This window comes from Enhydra lutris, unplaced genomic scaffold, assembly GCF_002288905.1.
Source record: "Enhydra lutris kenyoni isolate GAN:26980312 unplaced genomic scaffold, ASM228890v2 scaffoldscaffold41, whole genome shotgun sequence".
NCBI lineage: Eukaryota > Metazoa > Chordata > Mammalia > Carnivora > Mustelidae > Enhydra > Enhydra lutris.
Window position 1 is genome coordinate 10,073,592 of NW_019154125.1, and position 26,610 is coordinate 10,100,201.

The following is a 26,610-nucleotide window of genomic DNA, read 5'->3' on the forward strand; positions in this document are numbered from 1 at the left end:
GCTGCTAAAGATATTAAAAGTGCTGATAAGGAATTTGAGATGAACAGTGACTAAAACAGCTGTGTCGAGCAAAGCTCAAGAATGGCAACAGCTCCCCTTTACTAGTGTCTTGGGGCTGTGGGATTTAAACAACAGGGCAGGTTTCCAACTTGCACTAAAGGTATGATTTTTATTTGGCGCTACGGATTGAGTCGTATTTTACCAAGATATTCTCCAGTAGGGTGTAGGTTCAATTAACCTAGTCATGGAGATTTGGGGTGGCATTACAGATTGCAAATTTTTTTTTTTAAATCATTTGAAAGTAAAGAATATCTTGAAGAGTGCCCCTTTGGCACAGTTGAAGAAAGTTGGGGTGACAATTTGAGAAAGCTCTCAAATTTTCGGGGGTCACTAATTTGCTAAAGAGCAACTAAGTACCACAAAATGGAAGCTGGTTTTTAAAAAAGATGCACAGGGTTGATTTTGCAAGTTGGCTGGTGATTAATGTCAACATAGTTGGTTCAAATGACAATATATCAAGCAAAATTCAATTGAAAACAAGTTCCCTTTTTTCTATAAAGTCTCTTCATAGACCAAGTGGTAACAGGAAACATCATCCTTGGCTTCACTGACCAGTCAGTTCCCTTGGAATCCAATAATCCACGGGGGGGAAAACGTGTCACCAAGCCAGATGTCAAGAGGATCACACGAACGAGAGGAAACAGCTTGAGGGAGAAACTCCTTTCTTTTATCCCCACCCCTCCTCCCCCAGAACAGGTCACTTCCTAGTATTTTTCACTGCATTTCAGACCAAAAAAATCTGGACCATAAATGTGACTGGTGGTCTATGAACCATTCCTCAAGCTTCACAAAAACATTAATTTACTTGGTTAACAGGAATATCATTTTTAATTTGTTCTTCTTTTTCTATCATTGAGAAAAACTGTCCTGCCCATCTTTTGAGAAATAAAACAGAGAAATAAAAAGAGAAATAAAAACAAAATTCAGGCAGTTCTAAATGGCGGACTTTGCTATTACACCAGCCCTCACACAGCTGGACTGAGACACACAGACACACCTAGAAGAGGGGGCATCTTTGACCTCTGATGCATAATATAATGTCACCAGTCATTATTCTTTTGGTTTTATTCCCAGTATTCTTCTGCTAAATGCACTCAACATATTGACGCTATTTCAAGAGCTAAGGAAGAGCTCCCTGACAGCCAAATTCCCAGAACTGTATCTATAAAACAGCCCAGATCAAAATTTGTTTTGTTCTTTTCTTTCTTTTCCTTTCTTCCTTCTTTCCTTCCTTACTGCCCCACCCTGTTACTACCTCCTCTTCCTTCCTTTCTTTAATACAAGACTAGAAAGAGAAAAGCACAACTAAAAAATAATCATCAATGTCAGTACCCTGGCTATGATATCATACTGCAGTTTTGCAAGATGTTAGTACTGGGGAAACTGGATAAAGGTTACAAGGGATCTCTCTGTATCATATATATATATAATATATATATGAAAGCTTTGTTGAAATATAATCCATATACCATACCACTGGCCCGTTTAAGTTATATAATTCATTGGTTTCCATATATTCAGAGTTGTGAGCCCAAGAGCACAATTATTGAAACATTTGCATCACCCCCAAAAGAAACCCCATATCCACTGACAGTCACACCCCCATCCTTCCAGCCTCTCACTTGAGGCAACCACTCACTCATTTCCTTTGTCTTTACAGATTTGCCTATTCACAACATTTCACATACATGGAATCACACAATATGTGGTCCTCTGTGTCTGTCTGGCCTCTGTCATCCAACATAGTGTTTTCAAGGGTTATCCACATTGTAGCATGTGTCAGTACTTTATTTCTTTTTATTGCTGAATAATATTCCATGGTATGGATACATCACATTTTGTCTATCCATCAACTGATGGACATGTGGGTTGTTTACATTCTTTTTTTTTTTTTTTTTAAGATTTTATTTACTTGACAGATAGAGATCACAAGTAGGCAGAAAGGCAGGCAGGGGGGTGGGGTGGAGAACAGGAACCCTGCTGAGCAGGGACCCACCCCCCACAACGTAGGGCTCGATCCCAGGGATCAGGACCTGAGCTGAAGGCAGAGGCTTAACCCACTGAGCCACACAGGCACCCCTTTTTACACTCCTTAACTATTATGAATAATAATGCTCTCACAAATATTCATGTAAAAGTATTTGAATGGACCTGTTTTAGTTTCTGTATCATTTCTTACAATTGCATATAAATCTACAATTATCTCAAAGTAAAAAGTTAAATTAAAAAACCCCAAGAAACAGGGGTGCCTGGGTTGCTCAGTCAGTTAAATGTCTGACTCTTGGTTTCAGCTCAAGTTAAGATCTCTTTCGTTGTGTGATTGAGCCCTACATTGGGCTCCACACTCAGCAGGGAGTCTGCTTGAAGATTCTCTCCCACTACCTCTCCCCACACTTGTGCACACATACATGCATGTGTGAGCTTGCTCTCTCTCTCAAATAAATAAATAAATCTTAAAAAAACAAAAAACAAAAAAACAAGAAACTTTGTTGAGTGAGGAAATCCTGGGTAATCTTTCCTATTTCAGTCTTTGCACTAATGTTACCATACTTTCTTTATAAAAAAAATTCAATATTTAATAATAACAATAGTTCTCTGAATGCTGTTGACTAAGCGCTTACCTGAATCACCTCATTTGATCCTCACATGATACCTACAAAAGCTAGGTTGTATTATAACCTTTTAGATGAGCTTCTGCTGCCTGTCTTGTAAAACATTATTAGCAAATCAAACAACCCGACTGAAACCTGAGCAAAGGACTTGAAAAGATATTTCACCAAAGATATATAAATGGCCAGTAAACACATGAAAAGATAAACACACATGCTCAACATAACTAATCACTAGGGAAATGCAAATCAAAACCACAATAAGATACAACCTAACACCCATTAGGATGGCTACTTTAGAAAAGAAGGAAGGAAGGAGGGAAGGAAGGAAGGGAAAGAGAGAGAGAGAAGTAAAGGGTAAGTGCTGGTGAGGGTGTGGAGAGATCAGAATCCTTGTGCACTGCTGGTAGGAATGTAAAGTGTAGCCACCATGGAAAACAGTATGGCAGTTCCTCAAAAAAATTAAATACAGAATTTCCCTGTGATCCAGCGATCCCACTCCTGGGTATATACCCAAAAGAATTGGGAGCAGGGTCTCAAAGAGACATTTGTGCATGCATGTACATAGCAGCATTATTCACAATAGCCAAAAAGGTGGAATCAACCCCGTGTCTACCAGTGGATGAATGCATCAACAAAACATGGCATATACATACAGTGGAATGTAAGTCAGCTTTAGAATGGAAAGAAATTCTGTCACAGGCTACAACATGGATGAACGTGGAGGACGTGCTAAGTGAAAAAAGCCAGTCACACGAAATACATGCTTTATGATTCTGCTTAGTTGAGGTACTGAGGCTGGTCATATTTATAAAGACAGAAAGTAGAATGGTGGTTGACAGGGTCTGTGAAGAGCATTAAGGGGAACTGTTGTTTAAAAAGTAAAGAAGCTCAATTTTGCAAGATAAAAAGAGCTTTGGAAATCGGCTGTCTAATGGGAAAGTCCGTAACAGTACTGAAATTGTACACTTAAAAATGACTGAGATGGAAATTTTTATATTATATGCATTTTACCACACACACACACACACACACACACACACACACACATACAATTAGTAATCTATTCAAATGATGATTTTTCACCAGATATTTACCTCTTTCAAACAGTTTAAATCCAAATAACACTCTGGAGAGAACAATTACGTATTTTCCAATGCCACATTTCTCCTCTCCTCTAAAGTTCAGTTTCTCCCACCACCTGGGCACATGCTAAAAAATGTTCTCTAAAATCGGTGTCAAGATTTAGCAGGTGGCCAGTGGAAGCGCAGGAACAGGAAAAGGTGAGAAACGGGCAGGAGGATCTAGTATATCTGGAATTGGACATTGAGGTTTTTCCTAATCTCAGAAGGACCAATGAGCTTGATCTGCAGGTGATGATGCTTGGGCCACTCAGGACAGAAATGTACTGTGAGCCGGTGACTCAGGCTTGTGCCCTCCCTCACCCCCATGCTATGCTAGCTCACCCCCTCATCAATTTCCCTGGCTGAGCTGTGCTGGCAAATGGCACCTGTGACCACCACCATGGCAAAGGTGGCAAACAGATTACCATTGTACTTGCTAGTAGTGCTCAAGAAAATTTTAAGAAGGGGCGCCTGGGTGGCTCAGTGGGTTATGCATCTGCCTTCGGCTCAGGTCGTGATCCCAGGGTCCTGGGACTGAGTCCCGAGTCCAGGGGGTGAAGGTGGTGGGGGGTGGTCCTTGCTCAGCAGGGAGTCTGCTTCTCCCTTTGCCTGCCACTCCCTCTGCTTGTGCTCTCTCTCTCTCTCTCTCTCTCTCTGAGAAATAAATAAAAATAAGATCTTTAATATTTAAAAAAGAAGAAAATTTTAAGAAAACACAAAAGGACTAGCATAATCTCTTCCCCTCAAAGCAATAACTTCCCAGACTAGCAGTTCTTATCCTTATCTCTCCAGTGCAAATAGCATGTAGTTTGATGCCTTTATCCTAGCTTCACAGCTGAACATGAGGAGGTTGGAACAAAACTCCAAGCCATCATTTCATATGCAGGGTTACTGTTTTACAGCAGATGAATATACCCCCTTAAGCTCCCTCTACTTTTCTCTTCATGACAGCTATGCAATTCCTTTGCTGGCAAATATTCACAGGAAGGTCTAACTGGGTTATTCATAGTTTGAACTCATGACTGAAATTGGGGAAAATCCACTGAAATATAGCTTCCAGTGACTATGGTCAAATACAGTAAAATAAAGAAAATAAAACTAGAGTGCACAGAACCATATTGTATAAGAAACACAACAGCTATATAAATCTCATTCTCTTTTCAGCAACTGAGAAGATGGCTGCTTACCCATTTTACTGATGAGGAAAGTGATGAGGTCAAATTAATTTGTGTAAATAGCTTATTAGCAAGTGAGAGAGTCCAGGTCTCTGGGATGCCAAAGCAGCCGGCTTCTTCACTGCCTTGAATGACTTTGGGCAAGACACCTGTCTGAATCTAGAGTCCTTGCTTATCAAATGATGACAATAATTCCTATCTCACAGTGTTACTGTGATGACTATGAGAGATAATCGATGAGTATGTACCTAGAAGGGGGCCAGTGAACACTGTACAGCTTGGATATTCCTTCCTCTTGTCCTCCTGTCCTTCTTCCTCGTCCCCCTCTTCATCACCTCCTCCCACTCAAAGTCATGGTAAATACAGGGAGGAAAGAGCACTCAGATGGCCAGAGGGAGAAGGCAGGTATCTGGTTCCCTCAGTGAGCCAGTGGGCTGGAGAAGACATGTTTGGTGGGAGAATGAAGAAACACAGAGGCAGCTTCACCTTAGAGAAGTGATAGCGTCTAAGAAGAAAGAGAACTCAACATGAGCAGATAATGCTGAAACCATTTGATGAAAGTTCTTTTGGAGCAGAGGATATTTATATGATCTTAAACGATCTCCCCACAGACTATTAATTAATCATGAAAAGGAACTAAAAAGTAATATATACAATGGAGAAATCTGGCAGATCTCCTTAAAACCAAACAGACCATGAGCAATAATGGGACCAACTAATATTTCGTGCCTCCTGGTAGATGCCCTGAGGACAGAGCATCGCTTACTACTCAGATACTAAATCATACACAAAGGCATCGCCTGAGCCAAACCATAGAGAAATCCAAACGAGGAACATTCTACAGAGCAACTGACCCATGTTCTGCAAAATGTCAGTGTCATAAAGGATGAAGAAGGACCGAGGAACTGTTCCAGATTAGAGGATAGAGAAGACATGTCAACTCGATGCAAATACATGATCCTAGGAGCTCAGGGGCATTATTGGGACAACTAAAGGAATTCTAGACTCTGTATTGGTAATAGTATGTATCCATGTTAGATTGCTAAACGTGGCCATGCATCGTCTAAGATAATGGTCCTGCTCTTAGGAGACACATATTTCAGTATTTAGGGGTGAAAAGTCATCACATCTGCAACTCGCTCTCAAGTGGTTCAACAACAACGAGAAAAATAAAATACGTGTGTGTATGTGTGTGTATGCAGAAAAGAGAAAAAGCAAATACAGCAAACTACTAACCGGTGAATTCAGGTGAAGGGTCTGCAATGTTTATTATACAATTCCAACCCCTCCCCTGTGGATTTGCAAAAAAAAAAAAATAATAAAGAAAGAAAGAAATACAAATACCTCAGAGGAATAAAGAAGGTGGCTTTTTTTTTTAATGAGCAGATAACAGCTTGATGATCCCTCAAAAATTTAATGATAGAATTACTGTATGACTCAGCAATTTCACTTCTACAAGAACATATATACCCAAGAGAAATAAAACCATTTGTCTACACAACTTGTACATGAATATTTGCAGCAGCACTATTCACAATAGCCAAAGGTAGAAACAACCCAAATATCCAATGGCAGATAAATAAAGAAAGTGTGGTGTAGCCATACGGTAGGACATTATTCAGCCATAAAAAAGGATGAAATTCTGACATATGCTGTAACATGGATGAGCCTCGAGGATATTCTGTTAAGTGACATAAGCCAGTCACAAGAAGGGCAAATGAAGTATGATTCCACTTACATGAGGGACCTAGACTAGTCAAGTTCATTGAGACCGAAAGTAGAACGGTGGTTGCCAGGGTCTGGGGGGAGCGGGGGAGGGAAGATGGGGAATAACTGCTCTACAGGTATAGTGCTTCCTTTTGGGGCAATGAACATATTCTGGAACTAGATGGAGGTGGTGGTCACACAACCATGCGAATGTAGTAAATGTCACTGAATCATTTACTTTAAAATTACTGATTTTATGTGACACAAATGTTACCTCAATAAAAAGCAAAAGGGCAGGCAGGTAAAGGGGGAGTTTGATTCTATGACCTGGGCCACAGAGTGTGAATGAGAAGCGGCCGCATCCGGAGCGCACACTCACACCGACGAATCTGCTGACTGGGATGGAAATGGTGTGCCTGACAGGGGCCACTGACTGGTTCTGGAATATGCCTAACAAAATGACGACTGTCCGACTGTGTAATAATCATTTACCTGAATTCCATAGCAAGTTCACAGAACGACAGTGTGGCGAGAACTCATTCTCGTCTGGGTCAGTATCTGCCGTATTTAAAAGATGCTTCAGCTAAAGCAACAGCAACAGGACAAAGGAGGCAATACGGCAATCCCAGAGGCAAACATGTTAGAGGAGAAACCTCTCCCTCAACAGACCCCTGGATGCAGGTGCCTACATAGTCACAGCAGGCTGAGTCTCTAGCTTCTGCTCGGCTGGGACTGCACAGGGTTAAAACCTGCTACCCCTTCATCTCTCTGGAAATCACAGCTGCTTTTCACTCAAAGCTGGCACAGAAAAGGTGATCCAGTAAGATGTGTGCAACCCCACAGGTTATCCTTCACAAGAGCAATGGCGTTTTCAGTTAGAACCTCGAGGAGAGCATGACTTTTTAAAAAAGGGTTTTAAAAATTCCATCACAAAAGAAAAAGAAAATCACATTCACTATAAAAACTTTAGAAAAGGCACGGGGGGAAAAATCCCCTGGAGAAGTCACTGCTCTAATTTCGTCGTTACCTCTCGTCAGCCTGAGAAGGCAGGACTTAACTTAAGGAATGATTCATTAACCGCGGCACCTGGAGCATCTTTAGAAGCTTTCTTGGTGAGAAAGTGCAATAAACTGATGCTTCCTATTATGCCCACTAGTAAGGACAATCCTCACCCCGAATATAATTTTCCCTGAGATGGAAACCAATTTCCTGCCCTTAAAATATGTGTACCGGGAATCTGGTGATGAGAGAATCGTGAACAAGTAGACAGAACATCAGGATAAAAACCCACTGTCCTCTTCCTTATAAACGTTCATTCTAAAAGAGCTACTATGGCGGGGGGTAGGCAGGGAGGAGAAATGAAGCAGGAGACAGGGAGAAAGAGGTATGAACATCCAGTTATAAAACAATTAAGTTCCGGGGATGAAAAGTACAGCACGGAAGACAGAGTCAATAATACTGTAATAATGTCATATGGTGACAGATGGCTACTACACTTCTTGGGGTGAGCAAAGCACAACATACAGAATTGTCAAATCACTGTTATACATCTGAAACGAATATAACATTGTGTGTCAACTGTAATTCACTAAAAATTTTAAAAAGTTGTTTTAAAAAAATTTTTAAGAGGAGAGTTACAAGGAAGAGAGTCTGATCAAACCATTTTGCAGCCCTTGGTGCCACGTGAGCAGAGCAAAACAAAAGAAGTGATGCTTCTGACATGGTTTGATGTTTGGCTGAGAATATGGACGGACATTGGCTTGAGCCCTTATTTCTCTGGTTGCCTCCTCCAGAGCCCCACACTCACCCATCCAGACTTCCCCGAATTGCCCGGCACCAAGTCTTTTCACCAACTTGATGGAATCCCGTGGGATCTCCCAGGCATCTTTGTCCCATGGCTTTTGTGGTTTGGGGCTAATGCATGCCTTTTCCAATCTTCTGCATAAGCCATCCGACTGCTCTAATGTGAAAGAGGGGGGAAAAAAGGTTACAAAATGTCCTACTTTGTAATTTACCAGTATCTATGAAGAAATTTTGGCTACTAATGGGATCATTTCCAGCTCAATGTAGTCTGTGAACCTAAATTCTATGGGGGTATCTTTTGTATAATCATGATTTTGGAAACAGTTACCTGAAAGACAATTCTGAACATACTTGATTTTATCCATTAGTACTGTTTGCAAACCTACAATGTGTACCCCTTCAGAGTGGGTGGCAGAAGTAAACAGTAGCAGCAGCTACCCACCACAACCGACTTCAATCACACAGGGAATGAACCTAAAGGCGACCCATGGGTTGGCTTCACAGGGCTAACTGAGAGGTGCTGGAGACATAGGACCACTGACTTGCCACTTCTAAATATTTTCCTGTCACTGTTATTTGTTTTCTTTTACCCAGACTATGGATTACTTTTACACACACATACACACACACATATATATAAAGACACAGATCTGCAAATCTGCATTCTGATTCCAAATATTTAAAGATGTGTTGTAAAAATATGCACTACATGAAAAGAATATTCATTTTTCTCTTCTCAGTTTTGGAACATTAACTGTCAAACAGCACGGATTGGGTGGGAAGAACTGGGATAATTATTCACTAAGGTCCATTCTGATTTCACATGCATATGTAATTATAGATTAATTTAGAATCAATTACAGAATACGATCCTCCAACTTCATCCAAAAGAAATGTAAGGTAGAAGAATTTTAATATAAAAAAGTGTTTGAACCCTGCATTTCATAATAAATCTGTTTTGTCTTGTCCGACCTTTAGTTTTTACTTACTTTGGTAATGTTTAATCATGTCACTGATACAAGGGAAAGTGATTCGTGGAGAAATGTAATACCCTCCATTGTCCAGACTTCTAATTTTGTAGTGCTTAATAACATCACCATGCACAGGGTCATAATCTCTGACAGAAAGAGAGTAGCTTCCTGTGGGGGAAAGCACAAGGAAAGATTATGCTTATATTTTACAAGTAAGATCTGCCTTATAAACTCCATGGTACACAATTTGTAATAAAACATGCAAAATGTAAATTAAGTATGTGTATAGTGCATAATTTAAGTCCTATAAGAAGTCTACTTGACAAATGAAGCTACCATTTTGTTGCTATGAAGCTTACCAACACACCGTTTTCCTTCTTCGTGCTATTATTTTTTTTTATTATTTCACTGAATTGAAAAGTCATTTTGATTTTCTTTCTCTTAAAATTTCAAGATTTACTCTCAATCATAATGGAAAAGGCTCCGCAAACAAACTTAAAGCATGGTGAGAAATGGCCGTAATTATGTCTGCTATGGTAATTTTCATAGCAAAACTATTGAGTTTATTTGTTATCAAGCCATTAAAGCTTTCACTACTAGAATATAATATATATTTTTCTTTAAAAAAGGATATATTATGCTAGTTTCTAAGAATGAATTTCTAAATAGTGATTTAGAGGGGGACTTAAACCACTTCCTACCTTTTAAGGTTTCACTTTCTCTGATAAGAAAAGCTCCAGGACCGTTCCCTGGTGCCAGCAGCTGCCTTTCTGCATCCTTCCTGGTTATGTCCTTGAAAAACCACCTGAGAAGACATTGTTACATTTCATGGATGTTATGCTCAAGGGAAGGAAAAAGGTACTAATGCATTAAGAAAGCCCAGGCAACAAGCAAAACCATCCAAGATGGCAACGGGTAAAAACTCACTCTTCTGTTTCCAGGGTGTTGACTTTGGCGACGTAGTTGCTGGGGATGAACCCTTCTCTCTTCGTTGAAAGGGATTTAGCTTTCCACCATTCTCCATGCCTGGAAGAGAAACAGACATCAAAAAGCGTTTGTATCCAAGGGCACCGGGCTGGCTCTATTGGTAAAGCATGGGACTCTTGTCCTTGGGCTTGTGGGTAGATTACATTTTTTTTTAAGTTTTTAAAGAAATAAGTGTGTGTATCCGATGAGTCAAGAACTGCAATAGCAATTGTCTGAAGGTGTCTGTTTTGGGGGGTGAGGGAAGATGGGAAGATCCCTGGAACCCCAGAATCCAGCAGAAAAATTCACTCCTTTTGCTGAAATAAAACTATGTTTAGAGACTAAGGCAAAGGAAAACAGCCTCACAACTGAGTCCCTGTGCTCAGTGCTGCACACACAAGAGTTGGTAAAAATGGCTCCTATCTTGAAGAAGCAACATGTTTGTAATTTCCCCCAGGATCTCTAAGAAATGCTGTGGGATCCTTATAGAAACGGGATTCAAAGGAACAACGAAGCATAGCTCTCATATTATAAACTCCTTTGTTAAAACATCTAATTTCAATAGAGAGATGCTATGAAGAAAAGAAATGGAAAACCAAAAATAATCCCAAGCAGGTAGGCTCATCCCCACGTTCTTGCCCTCAGCATGGAGCTGAGGAGGAGGCTGGGGCTGAGGCAGGAGGCAGGAATGGAAGGTCCCCATGAGCCTCAACTATGATGTACAAATTCCCACAGAAAGTCGGGCTTCTCGTTTGCAAGACGTGAAGGACAGCCCCACGGACACAGAGCTGCTGCCTAAGTGAAAAAATGAAGGCACAGAGCTGAAGTGACTTGTCAAGGTCACACAGCTATCAAGAGGCAGGGCCAGGACTAGGCCGGAGTTCACACTCACCAGTAAGCATCAACTGCTCTTAACCACTTAGTACCTTTTACTTACTAAGGAGTCTCCCTCCTCCAACCCTGGTGGGTGGGGCCAGCGTGACAACGTATGCAAGATTAGGGGGAAATACTTGGGAAACCCTTGTTCTCAGTACCAAGTGCCTGTGGTCTGAGCCACAGATCTATGAGTCAGTAAGGCAGGGGGAAGGGTGGACCAAGGACATGACGATGTCTAAGTGTCTTGCAGAACGACTACAACTGCTGAGTAGGGGCTTTTCCCAAATGACAGCTGCTTCAGCACAGTGCCCTTAAAAATAAAACTTAGATCCATAAACCCAGTCTGAATTTGAGCAATATAACTAGATAAACATGGCATTAAAATAACACGCAAATTCCCACAGACACAAACTTCTTAAGCTGGCACAGATGGATAAAGAAAGAAACCAGTGTCTCTATTCAAAGGGAAAACTGGAGAACGTAAGAGAAGATTCCCGTGGTGGCCCCACTCCTTGCACTCCCAAAGCACTGCTATCAGCAAGAGACTGGGAGGCTACTTGTTGCTGCTATGCTGCTGGGAGCAGAAGGAAGGGGCCAGGACTCAGGAGCCCAAGTAAAGGGCCAGCAGGCACAGGGTGTGTGGGTGTACTTACTCCTCCAGGACCTTCATCTTTTCTCCTTTCTTGAAAGACAAGTCGTCTGGGTGGATGCCATCATAGGGGTACAAGGCTATCACGATGTCTCCTTGCTCCTCCGGATCTATAAGGAAGGACGAAAGGGAAGACCTTCAAGAATCCATCAATGGAAATGTTTTAACAAGTCTTTACCTGGCACGAAAGATGGATGATGACTTGTGTTTCCTGCCTAGTGGGGCTCACAGCCCACATGGTCTACAGTAAGCAACATATTATCCACACTGGATACAGTTTATGTTATCACCAGTCATACAGACCTACAACGATAATTAATCCCCCCCTCCCTGGTATTTCAGAAATGATATAGCCATGTTCAGAGCAGCATTATTTTCAAGAGCTGAAAGGAAAAGTCCAAATGTTCAGTGACAAATGAGGATAAGCAAAATATGGTGTGTCCACACAACAGGATATTATTCAACATGGATGAACCCTGAAGACATTATGAGGGGTGAAATACACCAGACACGATAGGACAAACACTTTATGAATCCACTTATTTGAGGTACCTAAAGTGGCCAAATGCATTGAGACGGAAAGTGGAATGGTGGCTGGCAGGGGCTGAGGGGAGTAGGGGGACGGGGAGTTCATGTTAAACTTGGACAGAGTTTCAGCTCAGGGAGATGAAGAAGTTGGAGATGGATGGGGAGATGGATGGGGGTGCTGGCTGTCCAGTAACGGGAATGTACTTAACTACTCAACTGGACACGTAAAAATGGTTACAATGATAAATTTTATATTCCATGTATTTTTTGGCAATGAAAGTATAAATAAAAACACCCAAGCTGACTCCCTTATAGCATCTGTAACAGTAAAGAAAGGAAAACTACCATGTTGCTATGGAAACATACCTTTAGTCTGAAACCTCTGTCCTGGTAAAAGCTGAGATTCTGGAACCTAGGAGAGAATATTGGTTAGGAAAAGGATTTTGACATTTAGCTTTTCTTACTCACAGTCATGTTGTGTGTTATATCATTTTTCTCACAGTAGCAAATGAGGTTTAGAATGGCTAATTTAGGAAGCTGGAAAGAAGAGAAGAACTGAGAAAACATTTTGCAGAGCTATGTCCCATCCTACACAGCTCAGCGGAACAGCTCTCCCTTCTAAAAAGCAGTCATTTGTCGGTGGTAGCAGGAAGTGAACAGGTGAAGGCTGGAGTCTCAGCATGGAAACCCAGAGCAAAATATGGAAATGGCTTGAGCCCCTGCTGGCTTGGTAGGACTTTGGCCAGAACTGCTAATCTCCGTGTTTCCCAGACTTGTTCAGAAAACGAGTCAGGGCTCTGTCACTGGACACTGAGAACAGGTCCTAACGGATCCAGGCTTCCTAAGGCTAACCCTGCTCCTGTCATGGGACAAATGGCGTCCAGTTACTTCAGCTTTGAGGTGGATTAGCAGGAAGGGTCTGTGGGACAAAAGGCCACCTCAATGACCTTTCAAATCAAATTCCTTTTTCTCTCAGTGACCATGGGGAGGATAAGACCTCGTGGGCCCTTTTTCAGGAAAGTACTGTCCAAGGCCTATATCCACAAATCATGCAACTTTTCCCTTTGATTCAGTGGCTCAAAGGAATGGACCTTTGCACTGAAATTTAAATTTTTTTTTTAATTTAAATTTCGGGTGAAAGCCCATAAAATCTCCAATTATGAGGCTGGGCCAGTGGGGGAGGGAACATTACTTTGTGTCCTGCTATCTGAAAATCGGGGGTCCGTGTTATCCTTGAATACTTACTTTAAGAAGCCCTACACTGATTTTTTAATCATGGGGATTTGCATAATTAGGATTGCATGATCAATTATAAATGATTTAATGGAAATAATCAGAAGATGAGAAACTAATTAAATCACTTTGAAAGCAGCAAGCTGATTGTCAAATATCAAAGAGTCCTTAATTTATAAATGTTTTAATAGACTTTCTAGAAGACCAAAACACATATAGGCCAATTCATCTGCCATTTAACTCTTTCCTTAAAATGTCTTTTCCTCGGGGTGTTGCTGAATTTCATCAATTCCACCTCACCATCACATTTTTTGTCACGGAGCCAGGGCATCCAATTTTGGCACATCTGGCCACACCTGGGACTGTTATCTATGGCCATGGGATAAGGAAACCCTCCGGGCTCAGGAAACAAGGGCAGCCAGAGAAGGCACAGACTAACAGACAGAATCCAGGAGGGAATTGCCATATTGCAAACCTGTTTACTACTTCACCTTCCAACCCCACGTTTAACCTCCTTCACTCTTAGGAGGAGGAAAAATGGCATGTTTATATGATTTGCCTTTGTTATTCTGAATCAAGGCATCTTTGTTGATCATTTCAAAAAGAGAATTTGGGTTCTAAGCAAGTAAAATACCTAGCACGTGGTATCAGGAAAAGCCAGATTCTTTTCATGAGAGCTCATCAAGTCTATAATGAGGAAACTACCTGTGACTCCAATTCTTTCATTAGTTTTCTTTTCTATTAAGCATTTTTATGTAATATAGTCCTATACTTATACTGGTTTATATAATGTTATTAAATACTGTATTTATATGTACATCACTAAATTATTAAAGCGATAGTCTTATACCTTTTGAGTTTCTTTCTATATAACATTAATTTATCTATCTAGAAACATCATGTACAATAATTAACAGCAATAATATATTCACTCTTCATCTCCACTGTTTGAGAATGCCAATAGTAACTTCTCAATTTCAGCAATGGCATGAGGCTTTGACAGACATCAAACCTACAGGATACTATGAAAATTCTTAATAAAGGCATTGGGACTATATATATGTGTGTGTGTGTGTGTGTGTGTGTACATATATATATGTACATACATATATATATGTACATATATATCATATATACATACATACATATATATATATGTATATATATATGGGATGGGAAGGATAAAAGATCGGAAGTAAAGTGCATTTAACGTAGCAACTATCCAAAGCTCTGGTCCTCTTCTCCATGAAATTAGAGTATTAGGTCTTCCTTGGCCAAGCAGTTGGAAACTAGCACATCACTCATATGAAATTTCTGCTACAGATATTTGTCCAAGGTTAGGGGGCAGAATTAGCTGTGTACTTTTTTAATCGTTTAATTCTCTATAATAAGTCATGACAACTTCAGAATCTACTGTTTGGAGTTAACTGAAGAATGACAAGATATGGGATAAAATATGATACACTACAAGGGGCATATCAACATTTATTTTAGCTTCTGACTCAAATCCAAAATTTCCTTTGCCTCCAGACGACTGCGCTAATCTCACTACCTATCCTAAGTCACAGAAGTTTGGATAGACAGATCAATTTAACTTTATATATAAAATATCTTTATATTTATCTCACTACCTATCCTAAGTCACAGAAGTTCAAATAGATCAATTTATCTTTATATATCTATATATATAAACTGGGTCTTTGCACCAGTGATATGAAAGATTATTTTCTTTACACATGAGAAGGTGATCAAAGGCCATTAATTGTGCAACAAGTGGTCTGGTAAAATCTCTAAAATGTTTACAAACTATTTAAAAGATTAAGTTATAAAGCAAATCAAAAATTATTTGAGGCCCAAGTAGTGGATGTGGTTTTTTTGCATGCACATGTTACAGATTTGGTGTTTAAATTAAGCAGCCATGCGTTGATCCTGCTGTGGGAATTCTCCCTGAGACTATCTACTTACTGGCCTTTGCTGTTTATTGGACGTTGGATCTCTCACATAAATAGTTCGGTCAGTATTACGTACTGGTTGAGTCTTCAAATCTATTCCATCGTCATTCAGATTGTCTTTCCTTTTTGATTTTATACATCCCATATTTCCTGTGGGAATATAAAGGCAATGACATTGTTTTACCATTTTAGAAATGGCTTCAAGCAGCCAAAATATCTCCATTCACCAAGATTAAAAACAATACATTTTTATTTTTTATTATAGATAGCTTAACAAACTCAAATGTGAATACAGTTCACATACCCATTTGCTTGTTCATTCATTCATTCAACAACTATTAATTGAGCACCAATCTTATGTCAGAAGACATCATTCACGCCCTAAAGATGCTCCTATTCTCGTGACAGAGATTCGAGAATTAAAATTATAGTAGAGTCAATGACAAAGGATGCACAGGGCCTAGGAAGGAGTACCTAACTCAGGCAAGTGGAAAAAGAGGTAGTGAGGGGAAATGTCCCCAAGAAAATCTCTGTAAGTCACAATGGGAGGGATGTCAGTCCCGGGCAGAGGCAGTAAAGGGATTTCAGGAAGAAGGAACTTCATATGCAAAATACTGATCCAGAGATAAGAAGGCTCATTCAGGGAACTAGTTCATCACAGGCCTATGGGGAACTGGTTCATCTCACTTCTTTGGGGAACAGGTTCAAGCTGATCCCTTCAGGGAACTAGGTCTATGATGAGAAACCCGGAGCAGCTAGGGAAGGCCAGGAGCTGGGATGGAAACAGAAGCACACCTTGTGTGCCATGCTGGGGAGCTGTTTTTCTTACTTTGTCATTTCACGAGGACACAATGGACAAGATCAAGTGAGGGGGCTGAGGCGTCAAAGGCAAGCATGACTAAGAGCTAGATGGCGCAGAACCTGCCTCCAAATGAATGTGGCTTGGGGCCTAGGAAAATGGTAGTGGTCCTCCACCAACACTGGAAATAAACGAGGAGATGCCGATGTGGGAGAGATGATGCCTGGAGGAACATTCAGCTGATCAGCTCCCGTGGGCTTCCCAGTAAGGTATGTGACTGTGGAACCTGGGAGAGATGATGGAGCTAGAGGCACAAATGAAGGCATCAGCACACCGTGACGGTGCCTAATACCCCAGAGGAAGAACCGTGGACAGCAGGGGCTAGCGCCTGACCAGGGCAGAACAACATAACCGTGCTTCCGAATGTTAAACTCCTTTATTTGTTTCTCTGGTTAATACTAGGATGTGTAGAGCACTGCACCAAGCACTCTGGGGACTAAAGAGATGAATTTAAAAACTAAAATCAGGTTATGAATCTTGCCTTACAGCATAGTCTCATGGTTAAATCTATACATTAAAAACAAAAAATCTGCTTGAGCTCCATTAGAAGATCTCGCAAGGCAGTGGTTCTAAAAGCTGAAGGAACACCAGGATCACCAAACTCAACAGATTTCCTGGATGCATTCCAGTTAATTCCTTGGGGCCCAATCATGTCCCCTCCCCCTGGGAGGGGCGTAATCTGTGGAATTCCGAAGCACTGCCACTGGGGGACCACTGCTTAGAACTTTAGAGGAGGGAGAGATGATTTGGAGTTTGGGAATGCGGTGGTGGGAATCAAGAAATAACTCCCGGAGGAGGAATTGTTCTAGGAAACCTCAAGATCTCCAAACTGTCAAACTGTCAACCACAGGCCACAGCTGGATTCTGCACCTTGTCCTGCAGGATTCCAGGGGGGCCTGCAGCCTTCAACTTATTTATCATCTCATCACGGAGATACGCTGCCTCTGAAGGGCAGTCACACCTCTTTCCGAAACTAGCAAGCTGCAGTTCCCAAAATAAAGGGGAAGCAAGTACTTCTTTGATTCAAAACAGCCTTTTTTTTTTTTTTTTTAAATAGGCTAAAGTTTCTGCAATGGAGAAGGGCTTTAAGTTGATCTGTAAATAAGCAAGATGGGCTTTAGAGCTGTAATTAAACAGACAAGCTCTTTTTCACTAGTCTCAACCCCCACCCACTCCCCAAACAGCTGTGTTTCACTGATCATTCAAGAAGATGGTGCTGTTCAAGAAGGGAAAACGGAACTCGCTGCTGAGCACACAGCCGGCTCCAAGAGGAGGCCCTGGAGGGTCCACCTGACCGCACTGCTCTTTGGTCTTCACAGTACCCTGCCTCCCCCTCACACTGATGCACCCCCACTCTGGGGGCTCACTCTCTTGTCGCCTGGCCAGCTGCCCCACTGCAGAGCACACTCCGTATCTCTCTTTCTTTGTCTCCATCTCTCTGTCTCTCTCTGTGTCTGTCTCTTCCTGTCTCTCTCTCCCTCTTTCCCTCTCAGTGTCTCTCTGTCTCTACATCTCTGTCCCTCTCTCCCACCCTCATCTAGATACAATGTTATTTTCCCAGACTGGTCTTCACTAAGGATCCTACTGAAAAGATCACCCCTCTGCCCATGCTGCAGGCTTTTCACTCTTCTTTTTCTAATTGTGACCGACATCCCATAACATTTTGGCTAATTCCTGGTCAGTCCCTACCAGAATTGAGGCAGATGGGGAGACCCCCAGCTTATTTCTTCCGGGCAGTATTCCCAGCAACTGCATAGCACCCGCAGAGAGCAGGTGCTCAGGGGACTTGTGGGGCGAGAATGAAGGGATGGACCCGCTCTGGCCACTGCCCTCCGCCTTCCCACATGCTCATCCTGAGCCCCCCTTGCAAAGCGTGGACAAGAAAAAGGAAAGGCGGTGAAACCCACCTTAGTTGTTTTAAAAGACACAGAAACCTCTAGAACTAACTTCTAGTTTATAGGAAACACAGAGGTCAGAGGAACAAAATCATCAGACAAGTCCATAATGCGTAACTAGTCTGGATACTTTGAAAAGGGGGTTGGGGGTTAGGACAGAACTATTCAAAATTAAGAGATTAAAGAAATACAATGGGCGAACCTTGAATGAATCCTGGATGGGGGTGGGGTGGGGGTAGAGGAGGACACAAGTTGGGATAATTGCGGACATCTGAATATATTTGAACATGGTGTTAGGGAATTGCTGGGTTTCATAGGTGATATGATGATAGATAGCACTGTGGTTATACAGAAGAATGTCCTTATTTTAGGAGATGCCTACAGTCGTGTGCAGGGATGGAGTCTCATGGTGTCTGCCAGTTACAACACTTTGGCCAAAGATGAAAAAAGACAAGGGAGTGGGGAGACAAAAGTGGCATAACATTAAAAAAATCAGTGAATCAAAAAAAAAAAAAAATCAGTGAATCTAGGTGAGGATGTTCTTTCATCTCCGCCCCCCACCCCAACCGGGGCTTTGTTATTTTCAAAATAAAATGTTGGAGTGGGGAGAAAATAAAGAAATATACTACTTTTTTTCATAAAATTGTTCAAAATGTTAGAACCCTGCAGTGTGAGTGTGTGTGTATGTGCGCGTGCACGGGTACACAGGGACACAGGGGATGAGGTAAGAAAAGTACTCTGGGGCGCCTGGGTGGGTTGGGCTGCTGCCTCCGGCTCGGGTCATGATCTCAGGGTTCTGGGATCGAGCCCCACATCGGGCTCTCTGCTCAGCGGGGAGCCTGCTTCCCTCTCTCTCTCTTTGCCTACCTCTCTGTCTACTTGTGATCTCTCTCTGTGTAATAAATAAATAAAATCTTAAAAAAAAAAAAAAAAGAAAGAAAAGTACTCTGAGGGGTGTTATTTCTAGATCATGCCAAGGAGTGCAGACTTTATTTCAGTAGGAAGCCGTGGAGAGTTTGTTACCCAGGGAAATGATACAATGAGATCACTCCTTCCCAGAGAGAACTCTGTAAGAGCAAGAGGGGAGAAGAGAACTGGATGGGGACATCTGCGACCCAGACCTCTGAGAGAACTAGAAAAAGAGACAGTGGTCACTGTCCAAGGGCAGGGTCCCTGGGAAGAAGACGAAGGACAGAAATAGAAAGCAGGTAGATGTGTGAGGGGGTGGAGACAGTCCATGGATTATCATTTCTTTATGCTTATTTCATATTTTCCCTTCCCCACCACCATGGATCTCTGAGAACGAATGCATGGGCCATAGACGGAAATAATTATAACACAGCTCCACGTGGAGAACTCCACATGGAGAAACCGTCCTTGGTTGCTCAGGCTGAGTCACCCTCTGCTGACTGCCCACCCAGCAGGGAGCTCTGGGTTGGGGCCCTACAGTTGCTCACAATACAGCAAGAAAGCTCACAGAGCTCCTTGCTGTGACACGGGGATGAACTCAGACCAGGTTTACCAATGCCTTCTACTCTGGGAAGGTACCAGAAAGAAAATGCACCCCCAACAAAAAAACAAGAAAGTGGTTACACCTTTGCAAATGATATGAGCTACAATGTACAATGTACAATGACTCGCCATTTAGTATTTTTTAATTAGACATTAATCATTTTCTACGCACTTCATTTATGACTTGAAGAAACCCTCTGACTCAGGTATTACTAACCCCACTCTACTGAGGCCTACAGAGGTCATATGACCAGTTCCCAAGCCACAGCACTGGGGAATGCTGGCTCTGGGACTCACACACAGCTTTAGCTCAAAGTCCATGCTCCGCCCTCCATTCTGCCATATGATGGCTATTTTGAAACTTGTGCTTTATCTGTGTACTAACGATGCTCAATGAAGGGGTTATTTTTGTGGCTTGCTTCTTTGTCAAAAGGACTTGAAATGCTTTCACCAAAAAAGGACAATAATGAGTTTTTTAAAAATGAAAACAGAAAAAACTGAGCCCAGGAAAAGAAGGGAATGGAGATGGGGTAACATGGTGGGCACCAGATTTGCTAGAATAGGTTTCCTGTCAGGAACAGCTAGAGTGCAGGGTGGGTGACGGTGCTTTCATGAAGGGAAGAGGAAGTGGACCCGAGCTTGTCAGAGGAGGGCAAGGCCCCGGCACAAATGCTTAAGGTTTCTTATGACGGGCTTTACATCAAGTCCTTCAGATGTAAATATCTTCAAGTCCTATGGCAAGATCTTCAATTTTTCTAGCAGTAAATGAAGGAGCATTTCCCATGTGGAGATATTCATTTAATAACGATAATAACAGGGGGTTTGACATGCAAATACAGTCCTGGGATATTCATTTCATGAGCTCCAATACACTGCCTGGAGAGACACAAACAGCTGGGCAACCATTCGCTCACAAAGGGACTTCCACCCACACATCCAGGAAATGGGAGGAATGAAACTTTTCTTGCCCAAAAATGTCTGTTGGTCACTGGAACAAATATCCACTGGGTGGCTTATCCTCATAGAAGGGCCTTAGAATACCAAAATCCTTAATTTAAAAAAAAAAAAGATTTTGGAGAAAAGACTAAGTATGAGTCTTCATTCATCACCCCAGCTGCCTGTGGTCAGATCCAATAATGCCTTACAATTAACCCACGTGCTCAAAAAAGGAGGAACAGTCCACTCAGAATTCTACTTCCAGGGATCGATTTGTTCTTTTTTTTCCCCTCCAGCTTTATGGAGATAAAACTGACACATGACTTTGTGTAAGTTTAAGGTACACGACATGATTTCGTAAACTGTGTATTGTGAAGTGCTGGCCACAATAAAGTTAGCTAACACATTCATCACTTCATGAGATTGAGGTTTAGTTTATTTGTTTTACGGTAAGGAGTTTTAAAGGTTTTGTTCTTGAGATACACTTGAATAGGGCACAAGGATGTTCACATGAATGTTATTTGTATTACACAGAGAAACAATCTAGACATCCATAAATAGGGGAGAGTTCATTAGATTGGGTCAAACTGACATATTCTATTCTGAGACCAGGGTGAATTAAAGAGATTTGTAGGGGCGCCTGGGTGGCTCAGTGGGTTAAGCCGCTGCCTTCGGCTCAGGTCATGATCTCAGGGTCCTGGGATCGAGCCCCGCATCAGGCTCTCTGCTCAGCAGGGAGTCTGCTTCCCTCTCTCTCTCTGCCTGCTTCTCTGTCTACTTGTGGTCTCTCTCTGTCAAATAAATAAATAAAATCTTAAAAAAAAATAAAAAGAGATTTGTATAATTTGGGCATTCTTGACCATTAATCATTATTGTTTGGAAAAATGCACATATACATAGTTACACACACATATCCACATGAAAGCAATCCACATATCCACAGAAAAAGATAGGATTCCCACCACCCCGGTGGTTAGGTTCTAAAGTCCACTTACAAGCCACAAGATCCTATACAGAAATTTTCTCTTAAAAACTGCTAAGGAGGGGCACCTGGGTGGCTCAGTGGGTTAAAGCCTCTGCCTTCAACTCAGGTCATGATCTCAGAGTATTGGGATCAAGCCCCACATCGGGCTCTCTGCTCAGCATGGAGCCTGCTTCCTCCTCTCTCTCTGCCTGCTTCTCTGCCTACTTGTGATCTCCGTCTGTCAAATAAATAAATAAAATCTTTAAAAAAAAAAAAACTGCTAAGGAAGACACTACAATTTACAACGTATTTTGGAGTAAGGTCTATAGATCCTGGGTCCATCAATCATTAACTGTATGATCTTTGGCAAATTGCCAAACCTCTCCCTCTCTCAATATCCTTCTGAACAATGGAGATGACTTTATCTGGCTTGTTGCATTGTTATGATGATTAAATGAATTAAATTAGCTGATATTTGTAAAGTGCTTAAAAGTACACTTTAAACAGAACACAGTAAGAGCTATATACATGTTTGTTAAACACATAAATAAACGAGGTCTAAGTACTAGTTTTCCCTCCAACATTGCAAGAGAAACACTCCCATTGTTGAGAAGCACACATATAACCCCATCCCACCCCAAAGAGGGAACAGTAGGAGCACATCTCCCATCCCACCCTCAGGGGGGCACCCAGGCCACTTGGACCATCTAAAGGAGGTTTTCTTCCACCTCCCCCCCAACCCCCCACCATCCCTCCTCACTTCTGGGCGGGCACTTGCTACTCTGTTGTATACTTTGGTATTGCAGGATGACCTGAATGTGAATGTATGCATTACTCTGTAACTGAAATGGGGGTGGGAAGCTGTGCAGTGAGAGAGGTTCCTGAGTTCCTATATTATATACATTTTGGGTAATACTTTGTCGTAGATTTCCTAAGCTTGAAAAGTATTACATCCCACCATATGCCTCCTCCCCCTATGAAAGCTGAATCCGTGTGTTGACAATTCCACACAATCATAGATCTTAAAATTTAAAAACAAAGTTACTAGAATTTAACCTCTCAGAACCTCAATTTCTAGCTTTTATAAAATGCTACAAAGAAAATGTGTTGGTATCATATTTGGTTCTTCTTATGACTTGTAAATTTTCTCTTTATTCTAGCAGCCACCAAAAAGAAACTAGAAACTTTTTCTTGGCATTGAATGTCACCACCACTTCCCAAACTGACGGCTTCAATTTGCATTGAGTTTGCCGGCAACAAGCCAATTACTCATCCAAAGACTCACTGGGAGCTCTGAAATCTTTCTCTTGTTAGCGACTTTTTGCCTGACCTTGCAATATCAAGTGTTCCTTCTGGAGTTACTGGAAATATCTATGCGGGTAGGGAAAAAAGAGAAGAACATGTACTTACTTACTTTGGCCCTGCCATTGCCCAGATGACATAAGCAAGCCCTGATGTGAACCTGTGCCAGGTTAGCAAAGGTCTTAGGTAAAAGTGAAACTTGATCCATCAGCTGCTTCTTCTTCTTCTTCTTCTTCTTCTTCTTCTTCTTCTTCTTCTTTTTTAAAGATTATATTTATTTATTTGTCAGAGAGTGCACAAGCAGGGTGAGCAGCAGGCAAAGGGAGAAGCAGACTCCCTGCTGAGCAAGGAGCCCTATGCATGCTCCATCCCAGGACCCTGGGATCATGACCTGAGCCGAAGGTGGATACATAACCAACTGAGCCACCCAAGCATTCCCAAAGCTGCATTTCTTTACTCACCCAAAGCTTTGCAACCTCTCCATGGAGTGAGTTTTATCTCGGAATTAGGGAGCTTAGAAAAACAGGAGCAAGGGAAAGGAAGTCCCAAGGACTTAGAGATGGGTGGTAACAATCCCAAACAAAAGTGATCTTGAGCTTCCAAAGTAGGCTGAGTTTAGTTCAAGGGTCCTTCAAACGAATGTATCCCTAAAACAATGTCCACACCTCATGCTTGCATTCCAAGACCAGCTAGTTAACTTAAGAGCCTACTTTGCCTGCCCAAATAGAAGCCTTTTCAACACCCTTTGATTGTTTTCCTTCTTTCTTTACTTTCAAGAAAGGACCTCAGAGAAGCAAAGTCTAGTATGGAAGAGTTGCAATGTTTCTCCAAATAACCTATCAGAGAGGAAAGGGGTCTGAGAAGCCTCAGAAGCAGCCTCAGGACAGCAGAGAAGGAGAAAACTCCAGAACTAAACTCCACAATCAATTCCCTCGGTTCCTGCCTTAAGTGACTTTCTTTTCTTTTGCCCAATTTCCTAAATTTTTTTTTTTTAAAAGATAAAACTGAAAAGGGTATTGCCAGGCTCTCTTTACTTAGACAACTAAGATTTCTCTCCTGTGTATGTCATGGTAATCATTTTCAAATGTTCTTGGTCTTCTTCTTCTGTGAAATCTCCCAGAAAACCATTGTGGACACAGTTAGTAAGCTGATAACCCAGGTCCACCTGGGTCCAGACCCTGGCTTTGACCAGCCTCCAACATGATGTCCCTAAGGTTTAAATACCATATGTAACAGGAACAGTATCTTGGGGGCAATTAAGTCAATGTCATTTTGGTATCTGGTAATCCTAGCTCCGGGTGTTCCTCTGGGTTCCATATTAAGAGCAAATCCTTGACAACTCAGATTCCGGGGCTCCTCTATGGTGCGGATATCATCTCTAGTCTGAGAGGAAGGTTGGGTGCCCCCTAGAAGGGAGGGTGGTGTGCTTTACAAGTACTTCTTGAGTTAGAAAATGTGACCAAGAGGAGCCCGAAGGAGCATTAGAAAGAGCATGAATGGATAGAATGTGTGTCCAAGGGTGCTACCCCCAACAACGTTGAATAGGAAGTGACAATTGGGAAAGTGAGGGTGGGGTGGGAAGTGGCTTGAAGAACATTTATTTACTAGTTTTAGGTCCACACACCTAGACCCAGCCAGCAGGAGGCTATAGATAAATCTCAAAGAGTCGCTGCCTCCCTCTTTGCTTCCCACCTCACATGGAGTGAAGCAAACAGGGCGGCTGTCTCCAGGCTCCCCTCACTCAACGTATTCAAGGTATATGGGGCCTCTGGAACTTTCCAAGTGTCTTGATGTGATCTGTTGGCTTTGGGGGCGCTGTTAGGGTAACACTCTCCACAATCAGCAGTGCCCAGTCGTATGTCAGCAGACATATAAAGGACATGGAGAGAATATTTTCAGGCTTTTTCTCTGCAAACAGCACAACAGAATCCCTTTATCTACTTAGGTACCATCTTAGAGGGGAGCAGAAGACACGTGAAGGACGAAGCTCCTAGGTTAAAGAAGCGGTGGCATGATGGAAAAAAGATTAAATGGGAAAAAATTCAAACCCTGTTGGCAAACTTAAGACTGTTTTCCCACCTGCCGCTATTCAGAGGGATGAAGAGAGATGGAAGAATGTGAAAGCTTTTTTCACCTTTGTTTTTGCACAGCTGAATTGCAGTGGGTACATTCTGCAAGCACTCTCCACATGAGATGCAGAGGATTGTGGAATTAGAGAGTGGTGATGGTGTTACAACCGTGTGAGTACACTAAAACCCACTGAACTGTACACTTTGAAAGCATGAATTTATGGCATGTATATGAATAAAAAATTAATTCAAAAATATGCTCCCTCCCCCCACCCCTCAGAGAGATGTAGTGCAGTAAGGCTGGCTTCCTCCTCATTACATTTTGTTTTTGTGATCTGATCAGATGAATCTGATACATTTTAATTTACCTTGTGTTTGCCAATGTCTTTACCTGGTTTGAAAGCATTTTTTTTTCTCTATTATATGCTGTAGGACATATGCATAGCAGCAGGAAGACCTAAGTACTATGCACTTAGCTGTAACAGGAATGTGTAGCATAACTAATGCTAAGCCGATACTGAGATATTCTGAAATAATGATGCATAAAAAGAACAAATTGACTGCATTTATCAGCACCCTAATAAGCCAGTACAGTTTTAGTCATGGATTTTATTACAGTGAGTCCGAAAAAGACAATTAAGAGGTAGGCAGGGAGCCTGATTCCCCCTCTCCCTCTGCCTGCCTCTCTGCTACTTGTGATCTCTCTCTCTCTCTCTCTGTCAAATAAATAAATAAAAATTTTTTAAAAAGGCATCATAGAAACTTTCAAAAGCTTTTAAAACAATTACATTTGATAAGAATTGTTATATCCTTAAGCTATTAAACCACTTCAACTACTATACAGTTGTAAACATAAGCAGTCCCACAATACCCTTTTCTACAGAGCTTTGTGTAACTGACCAGTTATTTTTGTAGAAACAATGTATTGCTAGAAGTGAAATGTTAAGAAGCGCACACATGTTAAAGGACTTTAATATGTATTGTCAAGTTAAAGATAGTGTCATTTACTCTCTCATGCCAAGCTCAACCATTTCATTTTATGGTGAGGAAATTAGAGCCGAGAGAAGAAAGTGGTTTTGTCCATAATTATAGGACTGTCGTGCTGGACCTAGAAGCCCTGCTTCCCAATTCCTAATTTGCTGCATCTGTCATTATCCACTGCCTTTTTCCAAGCAGGAGTCAAATTACCCTTCAACTTCTGTGCTCTACATTCCAAATGGTCAGGTATTTGACCCCTCACCTAAGTGCAAGACTGTTGAATCTTCTTAGAACTATATTAATATTAGTTGATAGTAATAAGTATCTTAATTAGATAGTTAAAAATAACTCTAAGATAACTGGATAAACTAGATCATTTACTGGCTACTTGATGATAAGGAATTATTATCACTTTTATGTTTAATATATTGGTATTAAATTT

At 41.6% G+C, this 26,610-nt stretch overlaps 1 protein-coding gene across 3 annotated transcripts in view; it reads right to left on the minus strand.

The window, feature by feature from the left end:
- The window catches only part of LOC111155370 (LYN proto-oncogene, Src family tyrosine kinase), a 117,099-nt gene that overhangs the window by 46,723 nt on the left and 43,766 nt on the right, over window positions 1-26,610 (minus strand). For 2 of the 3 annotated variants that reach the window (XM_022515514.1, XM_022515515.1), the window contains exons 2-8: window positions 15,667-15,803; window positions 12,835-12,880; window positions 11,945-12,050; window positions 10,377-10,475; window positions 10,151-10,254; window positions 9,468-9,617; window positions 8,483-8,635 (exon numbers count right to left, since the gene is read on the minus strand). In XM_022515514.1, the coding sequence (XP_022371222.1) occupies window positions 8,483-8,635; window positions 9,468-9,617; window positions 10,151-10,254; window positions 10,377-10,475; window positions 11,945-12,050; window positions 12,835-12,880; window positions 15,667-15,798 (790 nt within the window). In that variant the 5' untranslated portion in view covers window positions 15,799-15,803. The remainder of the gene's footprint in view (window positions 1-8,482; window positions 8,636-9,467; window positions 9,618-10,150; window positions 10,255-10,376; window positions 10,476-11,944; window positions 12,051-12,834; window positions 12,881-15,666; window positions 15,804-26,610) is intronic. The other variant, XM_022515516.1, reaches the window with a different exon arrangement.